We start from the raw sequence: 27,047 nt of genomic DNA, 5'->3' as shown, positions 1-27,047 counted from the left end.
TCTGGAGACGGTGCTCTCCGGGAGGTTTTCACTTTTTATCTTATCTAGCTGTGAAGTTAGCTAAAAAATTTGCAGCTCTAAACTTGCTTTTAGTCTTTTTAAGAGCTTAATTTTGGCGAGGAGTGGCGGGGAGTGGGGGTGGATAAAGGCAGCTTTTGAGACGGCGCTTAAGAGCCGAGCACTTCTTTGAAACGATCCCTACTTTTTTGTGTGGGTTAAGAAAAGCCATTGTGCAGTGATGATTGGGGTGAGAATATTGAACAAAGAGTCAGGCTTTGATCAAAGTCACGGCCTTGAACAGACTATTAGTGGCTTTAAGTAGCGTGTTGGTTAACCACACTGCACTGGTAAGTTTAATGTCTTTTCATCCAATGTTCGATCGCTCTCAACGGTTTCTTCTGTTTGTTGCATCCTCTTATCTTTGTCTTTTTGCTTTTTGTGTTTGATTTCCCTTCCTGTTATTCTGCTTCCTTATTTTCTTTCTTGGTGAATCACTGTGCTTTCGTTCCAAGGCTGCCACGTGATTCCAATGATTTCTTCACCTTTACTCTGGTGCATGTTTTACTATCAGACCACTCCTTGCAGATGGACATACTGTAGGTCATAAACACTCAGCCAAGCGCACATGAACAAGTATGAAAATGGTACTTACTGTGTTTAGAAATAATCAGTCATTTGGCAGAACTTGTTTCTTGCTCGAAAAAAACTAAATTTTTTCTTTGTTTTTTTGTTTTTTAACTCATCCACCAAATAAAGCCATGAACTGATGGCACGGGGTGCGTAAAATGCAACATGCAGCGGAACGCGGTGCTTCGTCTTGTTGACAGCCCCAGGCCTGCCCTCGCTGGTATCATTCATTCGATCTTGTCTTCCACTGGATAACACTGGCAGCCCATTTCAAGTTGTATTTTCAGCCGACGCTACGCTTAGATGCTTCCTTAACCCACCACTGCACTGTGTAGTATGTGTTAGCGTCCTAATCACTTCCCCAAAGCATTGTTAATGTAACATCTCATTACAAAACACAGATTTTTTTTTTTTTACTCCATTAGTCCATGTCCAATAACACAGGAAAACGATAAGATCAGTCCATAAATAGCACAATAACATAATAAAAGCTTTATTTATATAGCACCTTCAAAAACACAGTTTACAAAGTGCTTTGACAGATGAAATAAAAGCAGAGTGCACAGATCATGGATTTAAAAGGAAAAGGAACATTAATAAAAAAAGAATTAAATTAATTCATTAAATTCAAAAACCGATAAATAGACAATAAAAATGTATAAATAAATACGAGATAGTAGTAAGAAATACAAATATACAATACATAAATAATAACAATGATAAACAATTTAATAAATAAAGAAAGCGGGCGACATCACATGAAAGCAGATCTATAAAAATGGGTTTTGAGAAATTATTTAAAGGAAGTCCCTGACTCTGCCAGCCGCATCCCCTCAGGCAGGTCGTTCCAAAGCCGAGGGGCCCTGACAGAAAAGGCACGGTCACCTTTAGTTTTAAGTCTAGACTTTGGAACAAACAGAAGGGCCCCGCCTGAGGATCTGAGGCTGTGCACTGGCTCATATGTGGTCAGCATATCTGTTATGTAGCTTGGGAGTCAGACCCAGACGTGCGTTAAAAGTGATCAGTAAAATCCTATAATCGATTCTGAACCGAACAGGGAACCACTGGAGGGAAGTCGTGATTTGGGTGATGTAATGTCGTCTTTTGGAGGCGGTAAGAAGGCTAGCTGCTGCTTTCTGGACTAGTTGGAGGCGGTAGAGTGACTTTTGGTTGATGCCAGGAAGGAGGGATTTACAGTAGTCTAGTTGTGAGAAAATTACGGCGTGGATTACTTTTCCCAGGTTGCTGTGTGGTAGTATTGGTTTGATCCTTGAAATGGTTCCCAGTTAAAGGGAAGCGGGACGGGACAATTTTTTTTTAATTTGTGGTTTGAAGTTTCGGTCAGAGTCAAATAGTATTTCTGACATTCTGGCAACAGACTACACATTTACGGACAGAGAACCAAGGCCCCTCTCAATTTGACTGGTAGAATTTGGGAGAGTGGACAATATGATTTCTGATTTTGAATTATTGAGCTGAAGAAAATTCTGTGCCATCCAACTGTTGACGCGATTGAGGCAATCTACAACAACAGCTCGGCTGTTTGGGTCACCAGGTCTCAGAGGGAGGTATATATGTGCGTCATCTGCGTAGCAATGAAAAAAGACATTGTGTCTTTGGACAATTTGGCCAAGAGGCAGCACATAGATTGAAAATAAAATTGGACCGGAAATAGAACAGTACACCACGCACGTGGGAGTTGTAGAGGGTGAGTAGTTACCTATGGAGAATACAAAGGTTCTTTCTAAAAGGTAGGAATGAAACCAGCCAAGTGCAGTGTCCTTGATGCCTAGGTGTTAAGACGGTCAATTAAAAACGGCGCGATCTTCACTGTCAAGGGCTGCACTTGGATCTAAAAGAATTAAGATCGCACTTTCTCCCCCTGTCAGCTGCTAAAAGGATGTCGTTGGTTACTTCGAGGAGGGCAGGTTCAGTACTATGTAAAGCACTAAAACCAGGATGGAATTTCTCAAAGATGTTATTATGACACATAAAATCTTAAAAGCTGGGTTGATGCCACCTTCGCTAACACCTTTGATAGAAATGGAAGTTTAGAAATGGGCCTAAAATTGTTAAGGATAGAGGGATGGAGGTTAGGTTTCTTTGAAAAGAGGATGGACCACAGCATGTTTAAAAACAGGAGGAAAAATGCTATTTATAATTGATAATATACTAGGTGAAATTATCACCTTTAAGAAATGCGGTGGGGATAATATCAAGGCCGCACGTTGTTGATTTCATGTGGGATAGAGTTTCAAATAAAAATTAAAGTGATTCAAAAATTGCTTAAATAACTGTCAATGTCCCTCCTGGCATGTATAACTTGGTCTGGGGGAGTATTTATATTCTTATATTCTCAGCTTTATGTGCAAAAAAGTTTAAAAACTCCTCACACATCTCTGGTGAGGCCTCAGTAAGATGACAGGGGGGGAGGGGTGTTGACGGGGTCTATTATCTTAAATAAAATCCTGGCATCAGAATGGTTTGCAAAAATCAGTTTGGAGAAGAAAGTTGCTCTTGCTTCTTTAGCTGCCCTTTGATAATTGCCCATAGCCTTTTTACAGATCTCCTGAAACACGTGTAAACCACTCTGCTTCCTTTCCGCTCCTTTCTTCTGCGATGTTTTATTGGATTTGTTGTCTTTGTGAGGGGCGACAGAGTCCCGGACAGTCAGACACGTCATTAAAATGGGAGACGAGCTCCTCTGTGTTAAAATCTGGATAAAAGGCAGTTAAGGGCAGAGCAGCAGCACGGAACTGCTCAGAAAACTTGCTCATTGACAAAGTTGAAAAAACACGGCGGCTGACAGGATTGTTGTGAGTAATAGTAAATTGGGATAAGACCACACTGAATAAACCGCTTTGTGATCAGACACAGATATCCTCAGCGTTTTCAGGGCCGAGACCACTGCACAGGACCAAGTCGAGGGTGTGGCCCTTAGAATGTGTCGGTTCTCGTACCGCTTGAGTGAGGTAAAAAGAGTCAAGAACATCCATTCAATAAGTGAGAAACGTCCGGCTGGGCAGCAGACATGTATGTTAAAATCACCTACAATCTGAATTTTGTCATATTTTGACATCCAATGAGATAACTCAGCAAATTCTTGTGTGATGGTATTATTTGGTCTAGGCGGTCTGTATTTTATTAAAATGATCACCGAACCCTTAGAATTTAACCATGAAACCAAGATGTTCAAATGATGTAAAACTGCTACAGTATGTGAAATTTGAGTACATTTTAAAGCCTTTCCATAGATAACAGCAGCGCCCCCACCCTCCCCTGCCTGAGAGCCTGGGTTGGTGGAGAAATGTAAAATAGGATGGGGGGGGGGGCTCCTTTAATAAGAAGATTGCAGTCTCCCTGACTTAATCAAGTGTCTGATGATTAAAAAAATATATATTAAAAGTAATAAAATCATGACGTAACAAGGAACTGTTATTTCGAGATCTGATGTTTTAAAAGACCAACGTTTACAGATAGCAGCAGCAACGGGTAACACAGGTTGTTGAGGAACTCAAATTATAATATTATGATAAGCCTTGAGGGGGCGTGATAATGAGCGTGCTGCCATAGGTCTATGAAAGGAAATGATAGTGGTTATAGTTGAAGGCATACCAGTCCCGTTTAGGAGAGCTGAGTGGGACGCAGGAGGAGGGGTAGGGAGGAGGTGACTGTACAGTGAACGGATGTCAGACTCACTGACAAGTCCAGAAATAGACTTAATAGAATCTACAACACAAAAACAAACAAACCTTTTGTTTCTGTAATAAACAAATAATTCAAATTATGTACATGGGGGGTGTGTGGTACAACAGGCTCATTGCAATTTTAGTAGATTTTTTTGTTGAGCAAAATACATATTAAACAGCTTTAAGAAATGATGAAAGGTTGCCATTCACTTACAAGGCTATCAAAAATACAGATTTGTATATATTTATTTTTTAAATACATATTTTTGTGTTCACTTGAATTTAATCAGACCAATGCTTCTCATTGATATCGTCATGAAATTAGCTGACTGTGAAATGTTCTTTTCTTTAAGTAAATAGAAATGTGTCACATTTGTTCCTTGTTCCTCGTCTTCTTCTAATTCATTCACATCTGGGTGTACCTGGTGCTCCTGAATGGTCGGCTCCATGTGAGGGAGGGAGCAGTGATTCATGAGAAATTCCCTCTGTGCTCCTTGTGTTTCGCCCCACACCGGGGCCACTCCAGCGACCGCAACTGGCCCTTCCCTCCGCCCATTCTCCCCACCCTCCATCCTCCCGGTCTCCTTCGCCATGGCAACCTGCTGCCGTGACAACCACGCGCAGCTGACCCTCACTTTGACAAGGGAAGCTTTCCTGCTGATGCACACGGCGACGTGTGTGCGGACATCCAAACACACCGACGTGTACACAAACTCGCGTGCGGGGACGTAGTGCGCTCATGCATGAACCCGCGCACGTTAGACCCAGACGAGGCGCGCTGCGTCCGCTCTGCCCTGTCGCGTCGCAACACAGCCCGGGCGTGTGTCTGAACAGCAGAGCCCTGTCTGCGGGCGCCGCTGGCCCGCCATCGGTCTGCCTTGCCTCCAGCACGGCGTTCCGGTGCACACAAACCTGTTTACACAATCTATAATTGTGGGCATTATTTTCCACGCTTCCTTTTTTAAATTCATTTACATGCACGCCGTGCATATTGCAAGGTTTAATCTCTCTAATCTCATGCTGTGCCCATGTCCTCTCACTGGCTCATTGTTGGCGGTTTGTGTGTGTGTGTACGTACGCACGCATGCATATACACAAGGCCAAATCTTGTGTGTTGGTGTGTTTTATTTGGGTTCACAAGTGCGAACGCCTGAGTTTGAGCCAAATTATGCAACGGAAAAACAGATTGTTTTGAATATCACCAGAGCTGCTTAACTCAGCCAATGACTTGTTCTCGCTTCTCTCAAATCATATTCCACGCTCGCAGAGTGGACATCAATCAAGCCGTTCTTTTGTGTGATTTGAAGATTTATTGGCCCGCTAATGCTAATGCATAATCTTTTCTCAAGTCATTATATCATATTGCCAATAGGAATGCTTGCAATGCATTTCCCAGCAGGTCAGAGGCTGCCTTAATTTCCTCTTGAATAAGATACCAACCACTGTGGGGAAATGTTTTTTAATCTATTTTTCTGGCTGTGCTAATGTTTTCCTCGCTTTAGCCTACACGGTTAACTAACACAGCCCTCACCCTGAGAGCCTGCGCATCGTGAAGCCGACATGTGTTCGCTGGGAATCGTCCGGTGGCAGAAGTGCAGCCCCCGAGCCAGACTTGCAGCCTTTCTCCGAGGGGTTGGAATGGGGGTAGAAATCCAGGGCTAACAATGGGTCTTATCAGGGCACTTTAAATGAGGTATACGAGTCTCCAGTGACATCCCTGTGCTGTGGGAGCAGGCGAGCAGCCAGTAAACGATCTTTTATTAAACGCTTTGCCTATTATAGCCAGTTGAGCGGGAATCTGCAGACTCTGAAAAGTAACCTCTCTCTCCCTCTCTCTCTCTCGCTCTATCGCTCTATCGCTCTTTCTCACTCTCTCGCTCTCTCTAATCCCTTAATTCTAGTGGATGGCAGGAAAGGAAAAAAACAGCTTGTTTGCCCTCTCTGGCTTCTCCCCCTCTTCCCTTTGTCTGCCTTGTTTATTCGTGCCCTCTGACTTCCTCTCCTCCGTCTCCCTGCCTTTTCCCCGTGTCTCTCCCCCTCACCTAGCGCTGCTTATCCTCCTCTAAACCCTTCTCCCTCCTACGCTCTGCCTTTTCCCTTCCACCGCAATATGTTTCAGTCGTTCCTTCCACTCTGATCCCTTCGCTTCGATTTTCGTTCCGTTTCCCCCCTCCTTCCTCTTCTTCTTCACTTCTGATCTGAGTCGCCTTCCACTCCCACGCCGGCCTTTTCTGTCTTTTTTCTTTACTTTCTCACTTCTATTTAATTTTTTTTGTTTTTTGTTTTTTTGTTTGTTTTTTTTCCTTCTGTGAAAGCAATCCTCAACCCATTTTCCGTTTGTCCGTCCAGGGACGTGAGGCGTCTGGTGGTGGCCATGTCCAGAGCGAGACTGGGGCTCTACATCTTCGCCAGAGTCGCCCTGTTCCAGAACTGCTTCGAGCTGACGCCCGCCTTCAACCAGCTCACCGCCCGCCCGCTGCAGCTGCACATCCGCCCGCATGAATACTTCAACCAGGAGCAGCCTGTGAGTGCACACACCCGCGCGCAGGGATGGACACACGAGTGCAATAACCTTCCAAATGCGCGCCCCCTGCAATTTATTTTGGGGTAACCGGCTCAACATTCCGATGGCATGGCGGGGCCACGCTTTGTTCCACAGGAGCGCCCGTTTTCCTTTCTTCCCCGTTCTACAACTTTTCAACCCTTGAACTCCCAGAGCCTCCGTCTAATCCTGCCTCTATATTCTGAATGGCATCTTTATTGCCCCGCTCAGCCAACACCATTCTGCGGGGGGCGGGGGGGATGGATGCATATGCTAGTCGGGGGAAAACACAGGCCGGGCTATAATTAATTCTGGAAGGTCAGAAGGCAAAGAAGCTCTCCCAAATCCCGGCAGGCCAGCGCTCGACGGCCGCCGTCTGAGCGGCGTGTGTGGAAACACCCGCTGGCCCTGTGACACTTCCGTCGCCTATTTCCACGGGGGGGGGACGGCTCTGTTGGGCGCACATGTGCCCCTGCGTATCCTGGATCCAAGCCCAACGTCACTGGTCCAGAACCAGTTGTAAAGGGCACAAGATAAAGCAGCGTAATGCTCCACGTGCACAGTACAGTAGAGGCAGTAAAACACCATGTCACCGTATTAGAGAAGCACTTAAACAAACCCCCACCACCCCCGCTCTCCACCCCCTTCGATTGCTTGCCAGCAATAAAAACCACGGGCAGTTTAGTTTTTAAATTTCGCTAACCCACATCGCTCTCCCGTCCCGCCCAGTGGGCCGCTGTCACTTTAGCATATTACCGCACAATTTCCGAGGCGGCAGACCAGCAGAATGAGTACTCTCCCTCCCTGCCTCCTCGGCTTTTATTCTCCGTGGCTCGGCTTGCATACCAATTTTTACCAGCGGCTTTAGATGGTGTGTGTGTGTGTGTGTGTGTGTGTGTGTGTGTGTGTGTGTGTGTGTGTGTGTGTGTGTGTGTGTGTGTGTGTGTGTGTGTGTGTGTGTGTGTGTGTGTGTGTGTGTGTGTGTGTGTGTGTGTGACCGCTGAGACTTGGAGACGGCGAGCGAGAGATTTGTTTTGATTTAACAAACGGCGGAAGATCCGATAGATTGTTCCGCGTGTTCTACCATATCTGCGGTTAACGAGGGGGAAGCGCCTTAAAGAGATGTGCCATCCTAACGAAAGCCACACGGTTTGTTGCCGCCTCCCCTTTCAGACGTGTCACTCTTAACACTTGCTTCCTCTCGCGTGTTCCTCGTTCTCTTGTCTCCGTCAGAGAGAGGCGTCCAAGCAGCCGGACCACGTGGTGAAGAACATGCCGGAGATGGCCAACCTGGTGTACAACATGTACATGCACATGATGCAGAGCAGCCAGCAGCACCGCCAGGTAACAGCCACAGATCTGCGGTTCACTCATCACATCCATCACATAATAATGCTACACACAAGTCATCGATCTGACCGCCATTATTTCAACGTATTTTTTTCATTAGTGTCAGAAGTCAAATTCTCACATTGACTTCACCTAATTCACTAGAAGGTGAGTTGGTCGGCTAAATTGAGGCAAATGAACGTTCTACCTGAACTTGAATGTTCCAATGTCAATTCAAGGTGGCCGTGTGTTAGTAGATTATTACAGTAGTCTAATAAAGAAGAAAAAGATAATGAAATCGCTGCTTACAATCTATCACAATAAGATAAGAAAACACCTTATTTACTACCATACATTTCCATACAATGCAGTGGGATTGACCTTAGTTGGATTAGAATATTTGAAACATTGATTCTCGACCTTTTTCATATCAAGGGCAGAAGAGAAGATGCGATTCCATATGATTTAGTCAGAACCTCCAGACCTGGTTCTGCAGTGCGGTCACTGCAGCAGTCAGTAAGAGCAGGTTATGCTACACCAGCTGCTCTTATAGAGTGGGGAGAACCAGTATTTGATACACTACCGATTTTGCAGGTTTTCCCACTTACAAAGCATGTAGTGGTCTGTCATTTTTATCATAGGTACACTTCAACTGTGAAAGACTGAATAAAAAAAAAAATCCAGAAAATCACATTGTATAATTTTAAGGTAATTAATTTGCATTTTATTGCATGAAATAAGTATTTGATACATCAGAAAAACAGAACCTAATATTTGGTACAGAAACCTTTGTTTGCAATTACAGAGATCAGACGTTTCCCGTAGTTCTTAACCAGGTTTGCACACACTGCAGCAGGGATTTTGGCCCACTCCTCCATACAGATCTTCTCCAGATCCTTCAGGTTTCGGGGCTGTCGCTGGGCAACACAGACTTCCAGCTCCCTCCAAAGATTTTTCTATTGGGTTCAGGTCTGGAGACTGGCTAGGCCACTCCAGGACCTTGAGAGCCACGCCTTCGTTGCCCTGGCTGTGTGTTTCGGGTCGTTGTCATGCTGGAAGACCCGGCCACGCCCCATCTTCAATGCTCTTATTGAGGGAGGGGGGTTGTTGGCCAAGATCTCGCGATACATGGCCCCATCCATCCTCCCCTCAATACCGTGCAGTCGTCCTGTCCCCTTTGCAGAAAAGCCACCTCCATGCTTCACGATTGGGATGGTGTTCATGAGGTTGTACTCATCTTCTTCTTCCTCCAAACATGGCGAGTGGAGTTTAAACCAAAAAGCCATATTTTGGTCTCATCAGACCACATGACCTTCTCCCATTCCTCCTCTGGATCATCCAGATGGTCATTGGCAAACTTCAGACGGGCCTGGACATGCGCTGGCTTGAGCAGAGGGACCCGGCGTGCGCTGCAGGATTTTAATCCATGACGGCGAAGTGTGTTATGGTTTTCTTTGATACTGTGGTCCCAGCTCTCTTCGGGTCATTGTCCAGGTCCTGCCCTGTAGTTCTGGGCCGATCCCTCACCTTTCTTATGATCATTGAGGCTCCACGAGGTGAGATCTTGCACGGAGCCCCAGACCGAGGGAGATTGACTGTCATCTTGAACCTCTTCCATTTTCTAATGATTGCGCCAACAGTTGTTGCCTTTTCGCCAAGCTGCGCGCCTATTGTCCTGTAGCCCATCCCGGCCTTGTGCGGGTCTACAATTTTGTCCCTGATGTCCTTAGACAGCTATCTGGTCTTGCCCATTGTGGAGAGGTTGGAGTCTGATTGATTGAGTGTGGACAGGTGTCTTTTATACAGGTAACAAGTTCAAAGAGGTACAGTTAATACAGGTAATGAGTGGAGAATGGGAGGGCTTCTTAAAGAAAAACAAACAGGTCTGTGAGAGCCAGAATTATTACTGCTTGGTAGGTGCTCAAATACTTACTTCATGCGATAAAATGCAAATTAATTACTTAAAAATCATACAATGGGATTTTCTGGATTTTTGTTTTAGATTCCGTCTTTCACAGTTGAAGTGTACCTATGATAAAAATAAAAGACCTCTACATGCTTTGTAAGTAGGAAAACCTGCAAAATCGGCAGTGTATCAAATACTTGTTCTCCCCTGTGTGTGTGTGTGTGTGTGTGTGTGTGTGTGTGTGTGTGTGTGTGTGTGTGTGTGTGTGTGTGTGTGTGTGTGTGTGTGTGTGTGTGTGTGTGTGTGTGTGTGTGTGTACACACACGTATATATATGTATGTGTATATATATATGTATGTATATATATGTATATATATATGTATGTATATACAGTGTGTGTGTGTATGGTTTAAAGATTTTCTCCAGACACACTCCTCTCTCCTCACCTTCCTCCAGCTCTCCTACAGGAAGCAGCTGTAAAGATCAAGGTCTCTCTCTCTCTCTCTCTCCAGCAGCTATTTTAGTTTGTTGTGGGTTTTTTTAACCTTTAAACTTTAATGCAGTGAGGGAAATAGGTCAGATGTACGTGCATTGTTTTGTTCGGCACGTGGCGACATAACGGGCCCAGAGCTCAGCTCAGCGTATCGTATGCCCTGACCGGTAGAGTAGCGTAATAAACAGCTGGGTAATGGCAGGCGGAGCAGTCTGGTGGGGGGCGGTTAAACACAGCCATAAAATACCAACAGAGTGACAGGCGAAAAGACTAGATTTTATTTATGTAAACAAAAAGAAATGTATTTCTTTGTCACAAATACAGCATATAATATAGATGAGGGGTGTCAGGGAAAACTCGGTACCGTTTCCAGACAACAGGAAAAAAAAGAGACGTGCAAATGATGCTACAGTATAAGCGGTGCATCGGTACACGTGAGGGTGGTTGCTCCATGTGGCATCGGGATCTTGTCCCGGCAGAAACACGGGCGTATTAAGGATGAATTAACCGAAAGAAAAAGCCAAGAAAATTTGGAAGGATTGAATATATGACCTTTATGATAATAACGAATTTGTATGCACGGAGCCCCTCGCCGGAGGGCCGGGGATTAAAACTGAAGCCCTTTCCCTCCTCCTGTTCACTGCCCCGTTTCTCCTTTTTCCTCCGTTATTCATACGTATATCATTATCATTAAAATATTTCAACTTGTTCATAACTATGGTGGTATTTCATTTAAGCATACATTTATTCCAAACGAAGAGCCATATTACAATTTTCAAATTCATTCAGAAATTCTAACAATATAATTGAATCGTATGGGAATGTCGGAAGTGTTTCAGAATTATATTATAGAACCTCATATATATATATATATATATATATATATATATATATATATATGAGATCATAATTATATAGAGATACTTGAGGGGATAACCACAATCTGGTGATCCTGTATTTTATGTTGTCACCTGTACTTGGAGACAACGACCTGCAACGACTTGTTTAGTTTTTAACTTGAGACGCCTTGGTGCTTGAGCCGCTTTTCCCCCTCTTTCCGCCCAGCAACAGCAGAAGCTGGCTCTGCCGCCCCAGCAGAGCGGGACGGGGCCGGCCGGCCGCCAGGGGCCCGCGGGCTCCGAGGGGAACCGGGAGGAGAACCAGGAGGAGACCCCCATGGAGCAGGGCGCCCCCGAGGGAGAGGGGCGCTCAGAAGCAACCGCCCAGGGCGCCGAAGAGATGGCGGAGGCCAAGGCGGAGGCCAAGGCGGAGGCCAAGGCGGAGGCCACGCAGGACGCCAACGAGGCGCCCAAGGAGCACGCCAAGATGCCGGAACATCCCGGAAGAGACAGCGACAGCGACGGGGAGGACAGCGGAGCGGAGCAGGAGCCGTCTCACTGAGGGGCTTCAACCTCTCTCGCATGAGCCACAACCATTGTATTTTTAGATGCGTGTTCCACACAAACCATGGACACATCACGGGAGGAAAGTTGATTGTTTGTTTCAACATTTTTGTAAACCGTCTTTCTTTTTTATAATAAAAAAAAAAAGCCATAGACAACTGTCCGATCCTGGCTCCCCTCCGCCGTACGTCACGTTACGTCATTATCTATAATGTGCACCCATTGTGTTTAGTCAAAGCTTTGTTAATATCTCCCCCGTCGCGACACCCCCCGTCCCTCCCCCCTCTTTAAGCGCAGCTGGTTTTCGGACGATCTGATTGGCTGGTCCTGTGGAAGTCTGGACAAGCTGCCGCTAAGCTCCATTTATAGGTCAGCCGCCGCGCTGGGAAGGATCTGAACCAGCGCTCCCTGGATCCGCCGCCGGCACGCACTGGAGATCTGGAAATAGTTTTGCCGTTCATAACTTCACCTCGGCCGCTCCACGTCCTGTGTGATCGTTTACTACTGGTATGGTGGTTGAGTCGCAGCCGTCGCGCTGTTGCCATTTTGCACAAAATAATGTCAAAATGGCAAATGTTTCGCTTCCATACCAGCGGCCACGGTGTTGGTTATCTCTGCACCACAGCCACGCCCAATTTTAGCGGCTGGTCATCATGCGCCAGAGGTCGGCGCGCTACAATCAGACCCCAGGCCGGTCACACTGCAACCACCGACATCCGCCGTCGAGGGAAGAGGTCGGCGGCGGTGGAGCTGATCCGGCCTGATGCTGGAGAGACAACAATGGATGGATGAACAGGCACACACACACACACACACACACACACACGCACACACACAATTTAGGGTTCACTCAACGACAGTCTTGGTTATTTGTTTGCATATTTTGTGCGAGAGGCCAAATCACTTTTATTCTCTCGACGCTTTGAGTGAAAGTTCTATCGTGGATATCCATAAAAATGAAATGGAAGACTCGTGATTTGGCCTCACGCCACTCAGAGTCCAGTCCATCAAGCCGTGAACTCAGTCAACCCAGGAATGCTTTATTACCGCCCTTGCAATCGTCGACTCGGTAACCAACCATTTTATTTTTTTTCCCCCTCTTCCTCAAACCGTAGTGGCTTATTATTCGGCGTCCACTCCACTTCTGCAGAACCCCGTGACACGGGTCATGCTGCTGCTGCAAGTCACATGAATGTCCGCGTTGTGTAACCTCGTCCGTCCGCCACGCCGAGCAATTTGGCCAAATATCTGTCTTTCTATCAGCTGCTCCGTCGGGCGTCCCGTCCAGCTGCCCACAGTGTCGTACCTTGTTGTGGGGAATTAGGGAGGAATTGGTGGGAAGTGGCCAAGCCCTGCAGCGGAGCCGACGGCATCCTACAGGAACCAGGGGAACCAGAGGCGGACATCCAGACGCCGGGAGGAGGAGAAACATCTCGTCTCTCGTCTCTTTCTCTGGAACTTTGCTCTGCTGAAGGTGAACCGAAATGTCTTTTATACTCACACGGCAGGTATTCACCGGGTTGATCGTTGCCTTGAATTTCAACAAACGCTCTAACCATGCACACGCGCTATAGAAACTAACTGCATGCACGAGGAACTGTTGGTGCACTTTTTGTCTCTTATTCTTCCTTGTCCCTTCGTCTTCTCTGGTCAGCGCTAACTGATAAAAACTATTTTGAGCAGTTTTCTTTGTTTAGTTTTATGCATTTATTATATATTTTTTAGCCAATGGGTACTCAGTAGGGCCTACATTTCCTGTATTTAAATATAATTCTACAATTTGATTCTTGATTCTGATGCTTCAGGTTTACGGTTCAGGAAATCCAGGTTGACTCGTGGGAAGAGATTAACAAAAAATGTATATCTGTTAGAATATAGTAAAAAAAAAAATTCTCAATAAAAATGATGAAATTTAATTTTAAAAGAAAATAAACGTAAATCAAGGGGTAACATATGGAATATAAATGTAGAATCATAATTTAAAAATAATAATTCACAAAATCACAACGAAAAGGCAAATCAAGTCTGGGTATGAGAAGGGAGGAGTGCGTGTCGTGTCCATTTTTGTGCTTTTGTTTATTACATTAAAGAGGCGTCTCGCAGCACGAGCTACGCGTGTGACTCCTGACGTCACTCCTGGACATGGCACTGCGCCCTTGAGCAAAGTCATTTAATTTGCTCATTAATTCACTGCATTCACACCATAATTTAAGTTGATCAAACAGGGAAATGGGTATCATTTACCGGAATGCTGTGTAGTAATTATCCATAAATCATCCAGTAATAAAGGTTTCCTTTAAGTTATTATTCTTTTTTCAAACCACTATTTGTGGCTATTAGGTTGATTATATGATAAGCTGTGTTTTAAGGTTTGTCGTTGCATATTATTCTTATCCCGTAATCCCAATACAATAACTGACATTTTACATTACACATTTTACCTGTTATTACAACATTAGTCATAGTTTTCATGCATTCTCCTTGTATATTTCTCAGAATTTACCTCGCAATTAAAAGACCAATACATACAGCCTTTTGAGGGGAAAAAACGTACAACTTAAAAATAAAATACAGTTTTTAGTTTTAATCAAATTATTTTTTTAATTTCCAAATCAAACATAACCAAATTACATCAAGACAAAAAACATAAGAAAATTGGACTTTCATGTGCATTAACCACGCGTCATCGGCAGCTCATACGACACATCCGCGAAAAATCTCGAAATCCCAAAATGGCCGCTCATCATTGAAAACCGTCCCCCCTCCCACCTCCAGCAGCTTATCGCGCCGTGTCAAGGCCGCGGCTAAACCCTGACAAGTACATCCAGATCATCACCGCGCACGTTCCAGTCCGATAATCCCCCGACCGTCTTCTCCAAAAAGAGGGCGTGACCCGGGACCCCCCCCCCCCCCCCCCCCCCCCCCCCGGCGATCATTGAAGGCTGTTGGACACCGGCCGCGTTCGATGCCGCTCGAGATCCGGTTTATTCATCATTTTAGTCCAATATCTGATCACCTGTCGAGTAAACTGAATGTCTAATAAACAGGTGGGTCTGGGACGGGAGAATGCCTCGCAAAACACATTCTTTAGTTTGTGTTGACATTTCGCTCCTAAAGGGCCAAATTTGTGGTCCGTTTGGGACCGAAACCCCGGACAGGTGTGCGAGTTCTCCCTGGTAGCAAATGGCAACGACCGCTGTTCCGTCGCTTCAAGGAGCGCGCCAAAGCTCCGCTCTTTAATGGATGTCGACGCTCCGCCCTCGACGTCTCCCGAGCGCTCATTCCTTTGAGGCGCCGGCAGGGTGGGATGCGTGCAGCCGTACGTCCGGCGGGACCTGAGTACGTGGCTGAGCGACGCCTTTTCACACGTACTTCCACCCGCAAACGCCACCGCCCGCCCACCGTTTTGGACCGGCCCGCCCCTTCCGCAAATTGTTGGCGTTAAAACGCGTCATCACGAGGCGTGGTGGGATCAGGGTTCAGATTTCAAGAGGGGGCGGCGTCAGGCCTCGAGCGAGTTGGGGCGGGAGGAAGGATTGCCGGCGGTTTCTCAAACGGGTGGGCGAACGGCAGGCGAGGAAATGACTGGCGCCGCGGCGACGGCACTGAAATGGACGGCAGCCGCGCTTTCGGGCACAGTTTGAGCAGCAGAGACACTGGCGACGCCACCTTGGTGTACGGCTGTATTCATCAATTTCAATTTTTTGCCTTTTTTATTGTAAACCTCAAACTGTGTAAAACTTTCCTTTTTCTTATCAGCAAATTAACTCGATATTATTCAATTATTCGAACCGATCAGCTGAATCGGCCACATGACACCTAAACGCTTCATTTGGGCAAAGAAACAGCATGCTTCACGAGGTCATTCAATGTCTGGCAGTGCGTTTTTGAGACTGTACGCCTCGCACCCACAAACGAGAAATCTACGAGAGACCTGAAGGAAGGCTACGCGTCCGCCAGCTCCGCCCCCCGCTCCGCCTGCGGTATGAAAACATGCGCCCCTTAACATTGAAGCATTTGAAACGCAAGCTTTTTTGTTCCCGTCTGCCTCGCGTCAGCGCCGCTTCCAGTGTGTAACAGGCCTTTGGGTTGGGGGGTTGGGGGGGGGGGCCATGGTAGCACTTTGAAACTGGCCCCAAAATCATCAGAGCCGCCCCCGTGTGCAGTGAATACATGCTATGATATTTTGTCGGCTGTCGTCCTACTTTCCTACTTACTATTAGATGCATGCTGTGGTTTGGGAGCACACTAAGAAACGCTTGCACACTAACTTGCACGCTAGCATCCAAATTGGAACGCAGTAACCCATTCGCTCCTCCTCCTCCCTTCCCCAGACTAGGATGGCCAGCTGCGGGTCGTGCTTCTGGAGCCTGGTGTGGCTGGTGGTGCTGTTCTGCCTGGCCTGGCCGCTCAGCATCACCCTGGGGGGGCTCTACGGCCTGTTCAGCCCCCTCACCACCTGCCTGGGCCTGGACCGCCTCTCCGACCTGCTCCTGGAGGGGGCCAACCTGGGGCGCAGGTGTGCCCAGAACATGAGGCACGGCAAGCCGCTATGCTGAGGCTCCGGATGAGAAGGCGGAGGGGGGGAGGGAGGGAGGTGGAGGGAGGGATGGATGGATGGAGCTGGAGCATACACTCAGACAACATGAGTTTCCTCGTTTTTGCTCATTTTGGCGAGAAATGTTCCCGTCCGTTTAAAATGGACACGTCCTGGGTCGGATGAGACTCCGTACGCTGATGAACTTTGTTTCTTCGTCTGTTTTTTGCTTTTTTAACTCATTCCCGAAACGCATCCTTTTTTTAAATTTTATTTTATTTTTTTCATTCTACCCAAATGTCCGGAAGGCTCCGCAGAGTCCCTCTCCGTGTCGACACGTAATTTAACGGCGGTTTCCAGATTTGTTTTGGGCGTCGTTGGGGACGCAGTGGGCTGTGTGTTCTGCTGCTTCGTTCACGCTGACGCTGCGCGGGAAAGATAAGAACGCAGAAAAATAATAATTTAACAATGGAGACGCTTTAGAGTTGTCAGTGACTCTGAAAAGTTATAATGCGATTAAAAACTGCCTTGAACTCGTCCTTCATATTTTCTCCTTGCCGTGCTGTCGCTGGGACAGGTTTTTGCAACAGATCTGGTGTAAAAGGTGAATAGCTAGACAAACCCAAAAGATAGGTACACATAGGAGGAGCCAATTATATATTATTATTATGATATATTATCTTTTGTTGATTTTATATAATATTATAAATATAGAATTATAGATATATATATGATATTAAATATAGTCAGCATATAGAGAGATATTATGAAATTGAGAAATTATCTTATTTAATTGAAAGATGGGAAATTAATTTGTGTTTAGTAGTTAAAATAAGATTGACTAGTTCTGATCATGATCTCTAGCCTGTATACAGTATACATTCACATATTTATTATGCAGTATATATTACATCTATAGGAACACACACGTTGCTCACACCCCGTCCAGTATAACGCTGTTATTAACTGATGCTGTGCTCACGATGCAGAATCCCATTCACTTTATTTCCACATTTAAGTGTTTTTTTACATTACATTTAGTCATTTAGCAGACGCTTTTATCCAAAGCGACTTACAATTATTCAAACACCGACGGACGCAGCCATCAGGAGCAATGAGGGGTTAAGTGTCTTGCTCAAGGACATTACAGCATGCTAGCAGGAGGAGCCTGGGATCGAACCAGCAACCTTTAGATTACTAGACCACCAGCTCTACCTCCTGAGCTACCGTCCCCCCAAATTTTTCAAGTAGTGTGTGTCTGTCTGTCTGTCTGTCTGTCTGTCTTTCTCCAGGAGACATTGTAGAGGGATGTCGCGTTAAACTACCATTCCTCATGGCACATACCGTCATTGCGACCTTGATTCGCTTTTCACTGTAATGAGTTGAGAAAACTCTGGTTCCAGGACTTCAATTCAGCTCCTTTTCTGCTGTGGCTGGTTGTAATTGATAAAATAAACAACAACTAAGAATTATTTTTTTTTATAGATTGTAATTCATATGATAAAATAAATATGGATTGAAAGGTATAGCATTCCTGTGCTGGTGGTAATGACCTATGTTTCACCAATTTCAAATGAAAGGGGCCCCCAACCACCAGGGGGCCCTGCCCCTGCGACGGCCCCTGAATGATTTTTTTTTTAGTGATTCAAATAAGTTCTCAGTTTTCGCGTAGGGTGGGGTAGGGTGTTGGGGGTAAAGCTTTGAAATGGGCCCCATAATCATCCGATACGCCCCTGTTCCTGTGGATACCCTGAACACGGAAGTCTGTTCCCGTCCTGCAGAGGGCAGAAATAATCGTCCAAAAAAATATTTTAGAAGATTTCAACTATGAAATCAATTTAAAAAAAATATTAACATTTGAATCATTTGGAATCCATATCTCTAGAGACGCTGTTGTTGAATATGCAACCACGTTTGAAACATTTGGGTTTCTCTGTTGTATCAACATGTGCCACAAACTACTTTGGATGAAACGTTCCCTTTAGCTTCTCACCTGAAGCTCTTCAAGACGCGACGGAACCAACTTTGGATCAAGTTCTTTTTCGGGGAAAAAAACTTTTTTGCCTTTGAGGGTAAGAAGTTGGTGAAAGTCCTTTCCTGAGTTTGAACCTGCGCCATGAAACAGAATCCAGTTCAAAGACCGAGACGGAGAAAGAGAAGGAAAGAAGAAGAAGAAGAAGAAGAAGCAGGCTCCGTATCGATCCCTCCGGAGGACGACGATAAATAATACAGCAAACATCGATGAATTCTCTTCACTCCCGAAAAACAGCGAAGCTTCCGGGGGCGGGCTGAGCTGCTCAGCAGAATATCTCTTTCAAACCGTCATTATCGCCATTCTGACCCAAAACATCTCCTGTTGTGTGAAATCAGTCTTTTAGGTTACGACTAACTTGAATATTCAGCTTTAAAAAAAATAAAAGTCCACTTGAGACTCGGTTTGGAAGGACGTGGTTATTTTTGGGGGATTTTCATTCCTTATAAGGACTCAACCGAAACATACACCCCACAAATCCGCATTCCTGAGGATTTATTTATTTATTTATTTGAAAAAACAAATTTAAAGCTTATTCAAATTCAAATCATGAATATTTCATTTTGGACCAAAAGCTGTTTAACCTCCAATTCCTGCTCTGGCTGTCGACAACAAACAGTGACAACAACAACAACAAATAATAATAACAATAATATCACCAAAAAGCCTTTAAATGTAAGATGTGTTTTTCTAATCCTGAAGAAAAACTTTGGAAAAAGCACTGTCAGACTTCCCAGTTCAATATTTATGTTTTTGTGTGTGGCATTTTCCAACCCAAATCTCCTGAGGGTTCTTAGAAGTTATTTTAGTATTTTACAGAAATTTCTCTGATTTTAAATCTAATTTTTAACTTTTTTTCTCATTTTCTTTGAGAGAGAGAGATGAATGAATGAATGAATGAATATTTGGTGTGTGTGTGTGAGCGTGCTTGCGTGCGTGCGTGTGTGTGTCTCCTCCCAGAGGGCATCTAACTTGGCATTTTCCAACTCGGATCAGGCAGAATGTGTTATTTACTCCTCCGCTCTTCTATTCTCCTCTCGTTTTTTCTGTCCTTTTCTTCTCTTCCCTTTGTTCCCCTTCTCTTATCTCCTCCTCCCCTCTATTCTCCTCTCCTGTTGTCTATTCTCATCCCTTTCCTTGTCTCCTCTCTTCCATCCTCTCCTCTCCTCTCCTCTCTTCCATCACTCTTCTTCCTTCCTTCTTCAGCTGTCAAGGTCAGATCTGCTGTTCGTTCTTCCCTGGTCTCCATCTTCAAACCACTACTAGATAAACAGCAAACCAGTAAAAAAAAAAAAACAGAGCGGAAACACTCATTTGATTTCAATAAGCTATTAAACATAGGGAGCTCCAATGTAGGGTGCGAGTATTTTGACCCCGCACAGCTTCTCAGATAAACCCGTAAACGTCATCTGGTCCTGAATCTTCAGATGTTCCTGGGGCTGCAGAGCCAGCGCCCGCGGCCCCGGATTCCCCCTTTGGCGGTTTCCAGCGCGGGAGTTAAACACAATCTCCCTCCCTGTCAGTCAGGGACGGGCGTGGTGTGGCAGCGCGGAGCGCAGAACAGGCTTCTCTCCAATGCGAGGTGTGTTTTCCAGGTCTTCGTCTTCTCTCGGCTACGACCTTTAAACGCCCTCTGCGCTGCCCCGTGTACGGCCTCCATGTTGGAATGATGAAGGATGTCGAGAGCAAGCGTACGAGCCGCTTTGGGATAAACTTATTCCAAAATGCTACACTCCAGCAGAGAAAGTCCTTTTTATACAGCATATAGATTATAAAAAGATTATCGGTATATATGATAGATTATATGGATATATGATGGATTATATGTATATATGATAGATTATATGGATATATGATGGATTATATGGATATATGATAGATTATATGGATATATGATAGATAATATACAGTATGCGTTACTGATCCTTCTCATATGGTAGAACCTCTGCCCGGTAATGGCTCTCCATCTGGGTTTAAAAGTGGTTTTGTGCTCTGCTGGTGATAAGAAGTCCGTATCAACCCATTGAAAATCAATTGTTTTCATGTGCAGCCCTGATGATCTCCGCTCTGCTGGCTGAATGATGCGGCCGGTTGAAAGGCCAGAAGGATGGGGAGTACGTAAGGTCCGATATCGGTCTTATTCTTATTCTTTTTCGCACTCTTTTTATTCTGTATTATTCTTCCTTTTGTTGCGGATCAGTGTGTGAGCCATGTTTTTCTGAATGATCCGGTCGGTGACATGAGGACCTCACACCCCTCTGTGTTCCAGGTACACACACTCTTTTGTCAGAAAACAGTGAAGCCAAATATGGCCGGGTGATAGTGACTACATCTAATATATATATATAATCAAATAGCCGGCGGAGGCAGTGTGATGCTCTGGGCAATGTTCAGCAGGGAAACCTTGGGTCCTGGCGTTGATTGTTGCAGACCAAGTGGACCCCTTCATGGCAACAATGTTCCCTGATGGCAGTGGCCTCTTTCAGCAGGATAATGTGCCCTGCCACGCTGCAAAAATTGTTGAGGAATGGTTTGAGGAACATGACAAAGAGTTCAATGTGTTGACTTGGCCTCCAAATTCCACAGATCTCAACCCGAAGGAGCCTCTGTGGGATGTGCTGGAACAACAAGTCCTATCCGGGGGGGCCCCACCTCGCAACTGCCAGGACTTAAAGGATCTGCTGCTAACCTCTTGGTGCCAGATACCACAGGACACCTTCAGAAGTCGTGTGTGTGTATATATATATATATATATATATATATATATATATATATATATTCCTATTTTTTTTCTATTGTTATAAGTTGTAATTTTTTTGAGGAATACCTACATTTTGATATTTTGGGGGTCTATTGATGCTTTTATTAGATATTCACACACAAAAAAATATTTGAGATTCAATGATCAGTAAGGTGGAGGCGTTAATAAGTCTCTCTCTAACAGTCCCAGACAACATTCTAACAGTCCATGATGTTCATAAAAAATGTTTATTTACTTTACTGAAACTCTCCTTTTTTCCCCGAACGACTCATTTCACTGAGAGATTCGCCAAGAACCGAATGTCAAAACAGAGTCAAAAACTTCACCTCCACCATTAGTACCTTCCCTAAGAGTGAAACTTCTCTGGTTCTGTAGTCGACGAATTTGATGGATTAGTGCAGCTTTGCAATTATGATCTTGCGACACAAGAGAATCATTTCCTTTCTTTTTTGTTTCTTTTTTACGTTGGATTTGAAACATTTTCGGGGCGCACCTGGCGAGCTCTCACGGCCCACTAGTGGTTGAGAAACCCTGCAACAGAGGGGCACGGAGCGGCAGAGCGTTGCTCACCGAAGTTTTATTTGAATACTGGGCCAGCGGACGCTGAGAGCAGTCCGGGGCCTCGGTTCATTACATAAGCCCCAAAACAAAGCGTCGCCCGGGGCAGGTCGTGGCTCGGGGTCGGGTGACAGCAGCATATGATTCACGGCTCGCCGTGCCCTTCCGTCTTGTCCTGGTGGCGGTGTTGGGAGCGCCCGGCGCTCGTGGCCTCCTCTGGCTCATGGAGACCGGCAATGTCATCTCCAGGGTGGTTTGTATTTCCCCTGGACGGAGGAATACATTAAAGAGAGGATACGGCACATGTCACAACAGCGGACGATTCGGGCGTCCTCCTTACTGCGATGCTAAAAGCAAGAGAGGCTTTTACATTACGTAAACTGATACCTTTTTGTTTTTTTGGTTGTTTTTTTCTTGTGGTTTGAATAACTCAAAACCTAACTCAGGTTAGGTGGCGTGACCCGAACATGCTGCAGACTTTGTATTTGTTTACGAGTTAGACAAAAAAAATAACAAATGGAAAAATGGTAAAATGTGTTAATATTCAACTCACTGATTTCTTAATGTGGTGCATTTCATTGTGGCTACATATAAAAAATATCGGTATTATGGATTTCCCGCTCTAGGTGGAAGAAACATTACATATGTAGATAAAGAACGATGTTACTTGAAAAGTGTACACATTGAATAAGTTAATAATACATCTTTTAAAACGTTGGAACACAGGCATCTGTGGATATAAGTCATCTTACATATTATTATATATGTATATACCCAGCACATTAATAACACAAACCATCAAGAGCGTCTCATCATGATTATGGAAAATTCATGGACTTTTATGCAAATTAAATCTCCTGTGAAGTTACTTTCTCGATCGTTTGTGCCTGTGACCGAAAAAAAACAAAAAACTGAAACATCAACTTTTAATTTCAAGGAAGCAGGTAAAATATCAGACAGCAGAGCATCTCCCATGGAAAGAGTAGAGGATGGATGTATGTATAGAGGGGACTGGAATAAAAAAATAATTATTGAACATATTTTGCATGTTTATAGAATCAAAAAATGCTAGCTTTTCCCGCCGGCATAGAATGTTCTTTGAATAAACTGAAACTAAACTGAAAATATATCTTTTTCAAATATAAGTAATATTTAAATCAAGAAAACATAAATAAATAATGATCATCGAAAACGCAGCGGTAAACAGTTGGAGAGCAGGAGAGAGAGAGAGAGAGAGAGAGAGGGTGAGGGAGAGAGAGTTGGTGTGAGATCCAAAGAGAGAGGGGGTGGGGGAGTCGAGAGAGAGAGAAAGAAAGAGAACGAGAGCGAGGGAGAGGGAGAGGGAGAGGGAGGGACAAAGAAACGGGACTTGGAATCTCGGCTCCAACAGCTGCTGCCACCAGCTGCTCCACGAGCCTCTTCAGCCCAAATGAACGTATTGTTTGGGAAGCCTTTCCTGATTCCTACAAATTCAAACAAAAAATAGCTGTTATTATGATTTAAAAAAGAAAAAAGCCATCATAAAAAACTGCCTATTTTGAGCATGTTCTCCCGTGTTGTTCAATGTGACCCCGCCGGGGCCAAAGGAGAGAGGACACTGAGTGATCAGATTGCATCAAATCACTAGTTTGGGCGACTGCGTCCTCCAAACAACTGTTCAACCTCCACGTTGGACCGGGAAGGACCGGGACGGTCTGAGACAGACCGGGACGGACTGGGAAGGACCGGGATGGACTGGGAAGGACCGGGACGGGCTGCGAAGGACTGGGGCGGACCGGGAAGGACTAGGGAGGACCGGGACTGGCTGGGAAGGACCGGGACAGATTCCTGGTGGCTCCAGCCTCTCATTGTGTCCCACCCCGCTCCCTACATGGGGCTGCAGGCACAGTTGGCCGCCTGGGAATTCCCGCTCCTCGCCGTTCCATTAATGGACTCACCCGTTGTCAATGGCGTCAGTGGAAGCCAAATACGGAGAAGCGGGCGGGGCCTACAGTGCCGTCCGAGTATAAATGTGATAATCCCGAGGAGCAGGCACCCCTCGTTTAAAACACTCCCGACCCCGGTGCCAGTGCTGAACTGGTAAGTACACGCCGGATAAAGAAGATCTGACTGAAGCCCGGGAACGATTTTATTCATCCCAGGAAGACGATGGATACGGGATTTTAACACGACTGACGCGGGTCCATCGGAGTGCTTTGCTGTTTGACTAACCCCCCCCCCCCCCGAAAAAAAAAAACGTCCTCTAACTGGAGCCGCAACGAGATTAGTGTCGCTGTACGGTCAATCAGCTTCTCTCTCTGTTTTGTTTTTTTGCTGCTTTTGGACTGCCCCTGCTTTCCCACAATGGTAAATAAAAAAAAAATCTAATGATACTAAAAACAATCCTGGATTAGCTGAATGGCCCATTTCAGTACGTAACCAACCCCATTTTTAGCATTTTACTAATTTCACTCCTGCACTAGAACCATAAATAGGAATTAACCACACGAGCTAATAGCATGAAACAAAGACAATCATAAACACCCTCTAAATTAGATGTGTGCGTGTGTGTGTGTGTGTGTGTGTGTGTGTGTGTGTGTGTGTGTGTGTGTGTGTGTGTGTGTGTGTGTGTGACAGAGCTGACAAGATGTGTGACGACGAAGAGACGACCGCCCTGGTGTGTGACAACGGCTCCGGTCTGGTGAAGGCCGGCTTCGCCGGGGACGACGCCCCGCGAGCCGTGTTCCCCTCCATCGTGGGTCGCCCCCGTCACCAGGTAACCCGGCGGAAACACGGCAACGCCTCGGATAACTTAAAAATATAAAAATAAAAATAAAATGGAATTGAAGTGGCATTAACTATTATGGGACGCCGTCCCGGCTCCCGTCCCTCCAGGGCGTCATGGTGGGCATGGGCCAGAAGGATTCCTACGTCGGCGACGAGGCCCAGAGCAAGAGGGGCATCCTGACGCTCAAGTACCCCATCGAGCACGGCATCATCACCAACTGGGACGACATGGAGAAGATCTGGCACCACACCTTCTACAACGAGCTGCGCGTGGCCCCCGAGGAGCACCCCACCCTGCTGACGGAGGCCCCGCTCAACCCCAAGGCCAACCGCGAGAAGATGACCCAGATCATGTTCGAGACCTTCAATGTTCCGGCCATGTACGTGGCCATCCAGGCCGTGCTGTCCCTCTACGCCTCCGGACGTACCACTGGTATGGGACGCGTGTGCCGCGCCTCGGATCTGTGTGTGGCCATTGTGTGACAGGGCGTGTGTTTGGGGGAGAATGATTTTTGCCTTTTGTCAAAAGTAATCGCAGCCGCATGCCGTTCGTTCCAGGTATTGTCCTGGACTCCGGTGACGGTGTGACCCACAACGTCCCCATCTACGAGGGTTACGCCCTTCCCCACGCCATCATGCGTCTGGACTTGGCCGGTCGTGACCTCACAGACTACCTCATGAAGATTCTCACCGAGCGCGGATACTCCTTCGTCACAACCGGTACGCCCGACGAAATCCGAGCCACTTATGTCACGAAAACGGTAACACGCAATTATCGGCTTGATGAATCGCGAACCGCTGTTGCCTGTGATTGTTCCTCGTAGCTGAGCGGGAGATTGTTCGCGACATCAAGGAGAAGCTGTGTTACGTGGCTCTGGACTTTGAGAACGAGATGGCCACCGCCGCCTCCTCCTCGTCCCTGGAGAAGAGCTACGAGTTGCCCGACGGCCAGGTCATCACCATCGGCAACGAGCGCTTCCGCTGTCCCGAAACCCTGTTCCAGCCATCGTTCATTGGTGCGTGAAAGAGCCTGCGATTGTTTCACTCTCACCTTTACGACGGTGTCCGGTGTCTGGTGCGAAATTATAGGCGTCTTTCCACTGTTTCTAAAAGCCCCTTTGGCTGGTGGACATTTGCTCCTCTATACTTGCAGCTGTCCGTGGGCGACGTCCACCCCCGGCACCTGTTTCGGCTGTCGACACTCACTTACAATTACACCATAGATGACGTGGGCGCAATCACTTTTGCGATCTGCTTTTGGCGTGCCCCGTAAAACAAACCCTCACTTGTTGTCCGTTGTTCAAACAGGCATGGAATCGGCCGGCATCCATGAGACCACCTACAACAGCATCATGAAGTGTGACATCGACATTCGTAAGGATCTTTATGCCAACAACGTCATGTCCGGCGGCACCACCATGTACCCCGGTATCGCAGATCGCATGCAGAAGGAAATCACCGCCCTGGCCCCCAGCACCATGAAAATCAAGGTAGCTCCACGGTGGATCTTCTTGTTGTTGACCTTTTTTCCCCAGACCGCGTTGGGTTCACAGATGATTTTATTCCGGGGCGACTGGTGCATTCTTAAAAACCCACCCGAACACGCCTCCCGCCCTCCCTTTGCAGATCATCGCTCCCCCGGAGAGGAAGTACTCGGTGTGGATCGGTGGCTCCATCCTGGCGTCGCTCTCCACCTTCCAGCAGATGTGGATCAGCAAGCAGGAGTACGACGAGGCCGGGCCCTCCATCGTCCACAGGAAGTGCTTCTAAACGCCAGGCTGCCCACCTCCACTACGCCCCCCCCCCCTCCCCCCTCCGTCACTTCCCAAAAAAGCAGAAACTTCTGTGTCGTCGTCACTTTCGTGTCTGTTTACACTCGACGTGCAATTTATATGTGGGTATGTATAGGTTTATAAATAAATGAGGCCCGGGACTTCCAAGCGCAGTTCCTTTATTTGCGTGTTTACAAAACAGCCCTCTTCATTCAGACACCGGATAAAAATGGGGAAAAGTCCTCTCTCTCTCTCCCTTCCCGTCTCTGTCCCTGTCTCTCTCCCTCTCTCTCTCTCTCTCCCTTCCCGTCTCTGTCCCTGTCTCTCTCCCTCTCTCTCTCTCTCTCTCTCCCTCCCTCTCACCCTCAAGGGGGTGTCCTTCCATCATGTGATGGCGGTGGAAAGGTTATCAAAGGTTTGAATAAGAAAAGATTACACGTTGCGGTGAGCGGGGGGGACTAAGCCACCTCATGAGACATTAACCCCACATACTTTGATTGAGTGAAAACAAGCGGCCCCTTCACGTGAGCGCTAATCCTCCCTCTCAGCGCCTGCAGGTCTAATCTCTCACTACCTGCCCGCAGAGGCGTTATATCCAAACAGAGTAATACTCATTAGCACTGTCAACTTTG

The 27,047-nt window shown here is 46.2% G+C and overlaps 2 protein-coding genes across 2 annotated transcripts in view; both read left to right on the top strand.

The window, feature by feature from the left end:
* aqr (aquarius intron-binding spliceosomal factor) overlaps positions 1-12,138 on the top strand; it is a 71,912-nt gene extending 59,774 nt beyond the window's left edge. Inside the window, exons 34-36 of the mRNA XM_080012949.1 lie at positions 6,666-6,840; positions 8,092-8,202; positions 11,652-12,138. Coding sequence (XP_079869075.1) covers positions 6,666-6,840; positions 8,092-8,202; positions 11,652-11,987 — 622 coding nt within the window. The 3' untranslated portion in view covers positions 11,988-12,138. The remainder of the gene's footprint in view (positions 1-6,665; positions 6,841-8,091; positions 8,203-11,651) is intronic.
* Positions 12,139-23,858: 11,720 nt separating this feature from the next.
* Positions 23,859-26,583, top strand: LOC307239110 (actin, alpha cardiac muscle 1). The gene is made up of 7 exons (XM_080012373.1): positions 23,859-23,956; positions 24,494-24,632; positions 24,752-25,076; positions 25,202-25,363; positions 25,468-25,659; positions 25,952-26,133; positions 26,270-26,583. The coding sequence occupies exons 2-7, from the start codon at positions 24,504-24,506 to the stop codon at positions 26,411-26,413; spliced, it is 1,134 nt and encodes a 377-aa protein (XP_079868499.1). The 5' UTR covers positions 23,859-23,956; positions 24,494-24,503; the 3' UTR covers positions 26,414-26,583.
* The last annotated feature ends 464 nt before the right edge of the window (positions 26,584-27,047 follow it).

The sequence above is a fragment of the Zeus faber genome, assembly GCF_960531495.2.
Source record: "Zeus faber genome assembly, chromosome: 13".
NCBI lineage: Eukaryota > Metazoa > Chordata > Actinopteri > Zeiformes > Zeidae > Zeus > Zeus faber.
Note: the sequence above shows the minus strand (reverse complement) of the source record. Positions and strands in the feature narration are given on the sequence as shown.

What these genes read in the sequence shown, in the direction of transcription:
- LOC307239110 (XM_080012373.1), top strand. Translation starts at nt 24,504, where the DNA reads ATGTGTGACGACGAAGAGACGACCGCCCTGGTGTGTGACAACGGCTCC. An exon ending in CGCCTCCGGACGTACCACTG is followed by an intron (nt 25,077 to 25,201) that starts GTATGGGACGCG and finishes CGTTCGTTCCAG; the next exon opens with GTATTGTCCTGGACTCCGGT. An exon ending in ATACTCCTTCGTCACAACCG is followed by an intron (nt 25,364 to 25,467) that starts GTACGCCCGACG and finishes TGTTCCTCGTAG; the next exon opens with CTGAGCGGGAGATTGTTCGC.